At 40.9% G+C, this 7,592-nt stretch overlaps 1 protein-coding gene and 1 long non-coding RNA gene across 3 annotated transcripts; one reads left to right on the top strand and one right to left on the bottom strand.

Moving 5' to 3' along the window:
- Window positions 1–275: 275 nt before the first annotated feature.
- c25h12orf75 (chromosome 25 C12orf75 homolog) lies at window positions 276–7,186 on the bottom strand. The gene is made up of 5 exons (XM_085915154.1): window positions 6,973–7,186; window positions 4,251–4,275; window positions 3,524–3,559; window positions 3,038–3,429; window positions 276–2,891 (listed from the first exon to the last, which is right to left on the bottom strand). Exons 1-4 carry the CDS (start codon window positions 7,013–7,015, stop codon window positions 3,312–3,314), a joined length of 222 nt encoding a protein of 73 aa, XP_085771280.1. The 5' UTR covers window positions 7,016–7,186; the 3' UTR covers window positions 276–2,891; window positions 3,038–3,311.
- Window positions 930–7,545, top strand: LOC147055230 (uncharacterized). Of its 2 annotated transcripts, XR_015066516.1 has the most exons (4): window positions 930–1,124; window positions 1,503–1,596; window positions 2,709–2,881; window positions 7,034–7,545. It is a non-coding gene; the product is annotated as an uncharacterized LOC147055230 (long non-coding RNA). The 2 variants fall into 2 exon arrangements; XR_015066515.1 differs by lacking the exon at window positions 7,034–7,545 and having other exon boundaries at window positions 2,709–4,907.
- Window positions 7,546–7,592: the final 47 nt, after the last annotated feature.

The raw sequence follows: 7,592 nt of genomic DNA, 5'->3' as shown, positions 1-7,592 counted from the left end.
AGCTCTTCTGTGATCGAGCGCCATTCTTCTTTGGTCTCTGGAATGCGCCGGATGACGGATCTATTTTCCTACATTGTTTCACCTGCTCTAAACAGAACCACATGCTGCACCGGACTGGACTGCCTCTCCTTTGTCTCTAATTGAAAGCACAAGTAAAGGCTCCAGAGTCGTGCAGCAAAGCTAGCCGTAGCTATCGAGTCTTTTTCCGAGCCGTCCGGTCCCGAGTGACAGGCCTCTTGCTCGAAATTGGAGTGAGGCAACGAGGCCTTGGCATGTTTTGATGAAACGAGCGGTACTGTTCTGTTCATCATTATCGCTACAATGAACACACCACGGACTAAATCTTATATCTCCTCGGTGAGAAAAAACGGACACCAATCGACAGATCTCACGTGTTTTTTTTTTTTCCTTTTATCAATGATATCATTGATGAGAGTGGAAGAAGAAGAGATCTCTGTTCTTTTTCTCGGTGAATGTTTGAGCCAATGGACACCTGTTTCCAGGATTCTGCGTCATCCTTTTGGAAGACAATAAAAAGCCATCTTAATTAAGACTTGACACTAGCTGTAAACTCGTCAAGGTAAACCAACGGGAGCTTCCAAGCCAAATTAGGTCCACTGGACACACATCTCACTTTTCATGGTTCCGAGAGAAGCTAAATGTCTGCATCCTGCTTCAGAACAGTCAGTTGTGTTTTAGCTTGTGCTGCAGTGCCACCTGTTGGTTAGGAGGCATAGTATCGCGTGACATCACACACTGGCACAATGGTAACATCTAGTGGATAAAAGTATTACTGCAGCTTTTGTAGAATAATAGACCTTGATTGGATAATCACTTATTTAGATTAGTCCTGAATACCAATGACTGCTTCAATGGAAATAAATTCAGTCTCGAATTTGAATCCATAAAAAAAAATCAGCAATCTCCTCCCTGGGTACAAAACGATGATTGCTTTCCAATCATGATGACGATAGATTGGAGCAGCTGGGATGTGGTCATGTTGAAGCTGCACACGTGATGTCATAAAGGATGTGTGCTCCAGCACGTCGTCGTCGCATCCCACATGAAGCATCGCTCGCCTTCACGGTTCAACTGATTTTTAAACCAAAGATACGATCAAACGGGTAGAAAAGAAACGTCGTGCTGTTCCTGGTTCTTTCTTTCCCACGGTGGCTTGTTAAGGTGGCTCGCACAGCCCAGCACCTCATTCCATGGCCGCCGCTCGCTCCCACAACACAGTCAATGATGTGATTTCAGCCAATTCTCACTTGAGATTGTCCCTCGGCGAGATCTCATAAGCCCCCTAGAGCGTCGAGGATATCGATCGTGCGGGGGCCCATGGAATGATCATTGTTTATTTTTACTCCCCTTCTTGAAAAAAAATCGAACATTTTCGTTTCACTCATAAGTCAAATAAATTTTGATTGTTTTTTTTTGTTTTTTTAAACACCAGGACAAAAAAAAAATCAGTCTGTGACTCGCCTCCATATTGTGCTCCCCAGTGTGCAGGCCAATGGCGGTGACATTCATCATAGACAGCAGGAGCCATCTTAAAGGGCAAAGCCGTACGCTTGACGGAATCCAGAGAGACAGCAGGTAACAAACTCCAGCGCAGAACAAGTGGTGAAAAAAAAATCATGAATTTGTGTTTGGCTGTTAAATGACGACTTCCTGGTTCATTTTCCTCCTCGGATGAACGACTTAAAAGAAAATGGTGGCAGCAAATGATTTCAAGTCTACACGCAAATCACTTACGAGCGCTGACAAAAGGCGAATCACTTGAGTGTGGAGTGTTTAAAGTTAGCCTAATTTCGCTCTTCCACCTGCTGAGTGCTCGACGGTGCTTTCAATTAGAAGCGGGTTGTCAAGAGCCTGCTTGATGAATGATCTTGACCTTGCGCACTTTGGATTCCATTTTCCCCAGGGGGATAATGACGGTGATTTGACAAATAACCTCTCTTTTATACAACAGAAAAATAGAAATAGTTTGAGATTTTATATTATTTAAAGGTGAGACAATAAGTGGCATAAGAAAAAAAAAAGAGGACAGCTATTATTAAGTGGAAAGGATGTTTTGCAAATGTGCCTCTTGTTCCTCTCAGCCTTCAAATTACAGTTATGTCACATCCATGTTGAATTAAGGGGAACATATTATAACATATATAAGGTCGGTGCTTTTTTTTTTTTTTTTTTTTCATGGGACGATTTTTACCAAGATAGTAAGAGGTAGAGTGAAACATCACAAGGACATTCAGAAATGTCATGTACAACGTCTTTGAGGGTTTGCTCAATGTCCACAATATTAGGTACACCTGCACATTATTACTTCACTATAGTTCTGATTCATTTTATTGACGAGTATTATTGGTATTTTTTTTTCCCTTAATTTGTTGGATAGTAAGGCATGAGATTTGTGTAGGTCTACCTCATTTTATAGTGTAGCTTGAAGGACCACCCGACAGTTCTCTGACATTTACATTGTGGCCCGCAGTGAGTCACTGATGTGGCGATTGCTATTTGTGGCCCGCTAATGAGAGAGAGAAAAAAATAATAAAATAAAATCTTAATTGGCCAAGCGACATTTCATCACCGTGATGGACAAGTTCCGGTCACGACGCTCTCTACCCATTGTTCCCTTGTAAGTCCCCTAGAGGGCGCTTGTCCACTTCCATGCCCATGTTTTTTTTTTTTTTTCTTCTTTTTTGAAGGATGATAATTGGCGTCCGCAGAGCTCGGCTCTGTGTAGCTGCACCTTCCGTAACGAGTCCACTAGGCAAAGCCGTCTTCTGAGACATGACGAAAAGTCTGCATCTTGACTCAAGCGGTGCATGAAAAAGGGCTGACGCGTCACCAAGTTGGAGTCCATAGGGGGCGCTTCAAGGTGAATATGCCTGTCAAGACAAGCAATATTAGGTTGTGATAAAGATTTATTCATTTTTTATTTTTACTCATTCAATCATTTATTCTTTACTGGTCACGGTGCACTTACAGCTAATTTGGCGAGTGATTTTGACATGATTGAAAATGGCGCATGTACCTCTGTTGGGGATCCTCTTCACTGAGGACCGCTAGTCTGCAAAAAGAGAGGTCAAATCACGAGACAAATAATGTTCATGGCGAATAATAATTGAGTTCACTCTTAAAAAAAAAAATAGGTCATTGTTGCTGTGTAAATGGACATTTTAAGAACTGCAACAGATTGATGTTTTGATTGCAGTCATAAAAAAAAAAAAAATAACAACACGTGATTATCAAGACTATGTTAAGGCGCAATCATGCTGCAGGCCAACAAACGTCACGTGTCATTGTCTTCATTTGTCCTTATAAGAGTCGTCAGCAGCTTTCGCACCTTTTCGGCTCGGCTTGGACTGACTTGCGGCCACCGTGGTCAAATCCGCCGGGAGACCCACGTACACGCCGCCATAGTTCCTGAGTGGACATCAGATTGAGTGTTGACTTCATTAAATCCTCTTAAATCCTAACAGTAAGATAAAAAGCCAAAGAGGCAGAGGAGGAAAAGTACCTTCTTTTCTCATCGTCTGCCAAGGGATCTTCTGTCCTGATTGAGAGAAGATGCACATGTCAGCTCAAAAGCTTTTCCACTGCCCTCCACACCAGCGCACTTGTGAGATTTACTCCGGCGTTAGCAACTGATAGGCTTGATGATCGGATTAAGCAGCGTGTTATGATTGCGGCTGGCTTATTTATGGCTTTATTTAGTCATTTATAATCGTCTTTTTCTCTTGGGGGGGTAAAAAAAAACCTGGACAGGCCCTGTCTGATGTCACTTTTACTACTAGTCGCTTTAATCTCATGTTTCATATCGTGTGTTTGGTGATATTTCGCTGCGTCGTGAGGTCTTAACATGCCGCTGTCAGCTCTTTACTGATGTTTATCAACACACGTCGACACGGACACAAACGGTTTTCCGGAAAACATACGGCCCCTCCCCGGGCTTTGATAAACGTAGCCTATTAAAGCAAAAAAAAAAAAAAGACTGGCTGCCTGCTCTGTGAGATAGGAAAAGGAATTTGCTTTCATGCTCACATATCCTTAATTTAATTTCATTTGGTCATTTGGTCGCTTTTATGAAGCTAGCATGTGACTGTAAGCGATTAGTAAATGCATTTACAGGTCAGGTCTAGACACTTCCCCTCACGGCGGTTGAAGTTATGTGATAAATATTATTATTATTATTATTTTCCAATGCAATAAGGCAGAGAGAAAAATGTATTGATCGATGTACTCACACATCCCTGGAGGCTTCGGATGGCCCTGAAAGTGAAGAAGAGGCAGAAGAAGAGACATGTATTTTTTTGTTAATCCAAAGCATTGAAGGCCTCCTCGCAAATAATTAATCGCAGAATGTTTACTGAGGGACTCTAAGATATTTGATAATCTACTGAGAGAGAGTTATTTTTTCGAGCAAACACTTATTTGACACTAAAGTACATCGGGGGCCTTGACATATGAGTGACCTGATTTTTTTTGTTGCTTTGACTTGTGAGCTAGTAATTTGAAGCTACAAAGTGTTTACACTATTGCTATTCTCTGTTGAATTTTACTGTCAAATTAATTAAAATGATCACACCCTGTTTATTTAAAACAACCTCACAACTTTGCCTGATGCTAGCTTAATGCTTAACACCCAAACAAGCTAACAAATAGCATTAAGAGTCGTTTTTCCTCCATTATGTGTTAGCATTAAGCTAGCAGACTTTTCAGGCAAAGTCACGTCTTAAATTAACATGTTTTTTTAAATTTGTTTTACGTTTAGTTTGACAGAAAACCTTGACTGAAAATGGCAATAAATATCTCAGAGCCTCCATTTTGAAGTCTTGTTCACTATTTGCCAAACTACTGCTTTGTTATGAAGGGAGTTCACTTGAGCTCACTGCCGCCATTGAAGCTCCAGTTTTTATGATAAATCTTATATATAGAAAAGGCAGTTTTATTCTTTCTTTTGATTAATAGTTCTCATTTATATCATTTCAAGATAATACTAATGTTTGAATTAAAAAGAAGAAAAAGGAAACACGCCATAGATTCGAGAACCCTTGCTGGGTCTCTGATGTCAGGCTATGACAAAATGATAAAAATGCACTTCAATCTTAGAGGAAACCTTGCTAGCAGTTGATTTAGAAACATCTGGAAGAGTCACCCCCAGAGACTTGTTGACTTTGGAGTAAATCTCTTGATTAGTTACACCACGGTTCCACATTAGGCTTGTTCTGTAGCACAAAGGCAACAATTGTGGCGCGTTGTGATGTTCAAAGTTCGGGGGACTTTTTGAAAAAAATTCCATTTACCACCATTTCAACCACTTTGACTTTAACTCATTCGCTACCATTGACGAATCTAGACGTCAAAGATCCATTTTTACCTGGGCTGGCATTGAATGAGTTCATCAGAGTATACCGATTTTAAAAAGATCATCCTGACCGATTATTTGATTGTGTGCTGCGTATTTCCCCTCACAATCTGCTCAGAAAGCGGTCAGGCTAAAAAAAAAAATCATCAAAATACTCCACTTGTTTTTTTATTTACGACCACAAATTCTTCAATGATTCAAATTCAAGATAACGGTCGACAGATGTCTTTCGCTAGTAATTTGAACAACAAGATACAATCCATAAGGGAAGAAACCACATGAAATGTATCTTTTTTTTTTACTAGAAACCCCAAGTATTTGCATCAGTGGAAAAACAGTGAATTTCCCTTGGAGCTGTCAAAAAAGCAGTCTGCTGACATGACACAGGGGCCCATTGAGAAGCCAAACAAAAGCTCTTTCATATCTCAGGAATTGCATCTGTGTAAATAAGGGCAAGGATGAGCAGTCATTTGAGTCCGCCAAGATCCAAGCTTGAAATTGAAAAAATTGACGTGCGTGACTCAGCCGCTGAGCTTCCTGAATGAGGCATGATTTGATTAGTTGGGTTGGAAACCGTAAACGTGTGCCGCCACCAAGGAGTTGAGCGTGTTGCTGCAATGACAAAGAAATTCTTGGACTTTTGACTTTTGACCAAACAGTCGAGTGGGAGTTCCGATCGTTTACTTTTTGGAACCCTTTTTGTTGACGAGCGGCCATCTTGCCCGAAGGCTGAATTGACAGCACAGTGTCAGTTCGTTTGTATTCAACTTATTAGGAGAATACTTTTTCCATTCATCTTGCCGTTCAGCTCACGACACCAAAAAAATCTATTGTGTATGAAAACCCGAAATGAAAGGGAAGCCTGCAAATGGAGTGGAAATACAAATTTTATATTGCAAAATCTACCCAAAGTGTTTGAATGAGTGAAAACGTGGCTTTTTAAAAAAATATGTAACACGCTCGTGCCGAAAAGTAAGCACCTGCTTCAACCTTCATCGTTCATCATAATAATCACTAATCAGCACTCGCACACTTACACAAAATCGGTATGGGCAAAAGTATTGGGACACCTTCCTATTCCACCTATAGAAAAAACTGTTTTGCTCAATTTCTGTTCTAGTTCATCCTTAAGGTTTTTGCAGGATTCTTCCTCACCAAATTCTAGCAACCATGGACTAGAAAACAAATGACGGGCCTTTGCTAAACCGGTCCCCCAAAGTTGGATCCATATTTCTCAATAAAGAGGTGGAATTGAACAAGACAGTTTGGGTGAATGAATGAGTAAAAAAAAAAAAACTGTCAACATAGTATTTTTATGAATGGAAGCCTCGGATAGGATATTCTTCAAACGCTTGAGCAGAAGCAATCAATGTGCAATTTAACTCCAGAATTGGGATCACTGGAAGTCAAAGTGGGCACATTCCCCATGCAAATGCTTTCTATTCATTCATCAGTGAGTCCAAGCTCGACGCTTTTCATTTACATTCCAATCACCTTCCAGCTTTGGTGCAGACACACACACGTAACTCTACCGCATGTTTGTGTCTTATATTCCTAATAAAAAAAAAAAAAATCTCAAAAATTCAAACATAAACACTCACCCCCTCCTGAGGTGCTGGCCGCCGACGAATTTCCACAACCCATTTTTTTTCATGAACGCAGCCGTCGTCCAAACGTCAGACGCCCGGTAACGACGAGGAGGAGGTGAAGAACGAGCAACACATCAGGAGTGGAAGAGAGGGAAGGTCAAGCAAGCGTCTCCCACAGTTACACTGAGAGTACGGCAGGAAGCACAGTGCCGCGGGCTTTTATACACATGCTGGGCTGAGGAGTGTGTGTGTGTGTGTGTGTGTTGGGGGTTACAGAGGGCGAGAGGGAAGAGAGAAAGATGCTTTGCCTTAATGTGATTTGCTCGTCTGTTACACCCTGACATGGTTGCCCTGGAAACCAGGAAAGGAGGGAGTGAGTGTAGAAGTAACCAATGGAGAGGCATACATACATTTTTGTTCTTGAAAACAAGTTGGACACATAAAACACTTGCTATAACCAAGTGTGGCAAATTGTTGCTTGGTTGTACACTGTAAAAAAATAAGATAAATATTCTTTTTGGAAGGATAAAATGGTCATTTAGGCCGGAACATATTAATTATTGAAATGGATGGGAAAAGGCCCTAAAAAAAAAAAAAAAAAACAATGATGGAAGTTTCAGTGTCTCTTCTTA

The sequence above is a fragment of the Syngnathus leptorhynchus genome, chromosome 6 (genome assembly GCF_054491065.1).
Source record: "Syngnathus leptorhynchus isolate UIUO chromosome 6, UIUO_Slep, whole genome shotgun sequence".
NCBI classification, from domain to species: Eukaryota; Metazoa; Chordata; class Actinopteri; order Syngnathiformes; family Syngnathidae; genus Syngnathus; species Syngnathus leptorhynchus.
This window is presented reverse-complemented; position numbering and strand designations above follow the sequence as displayed.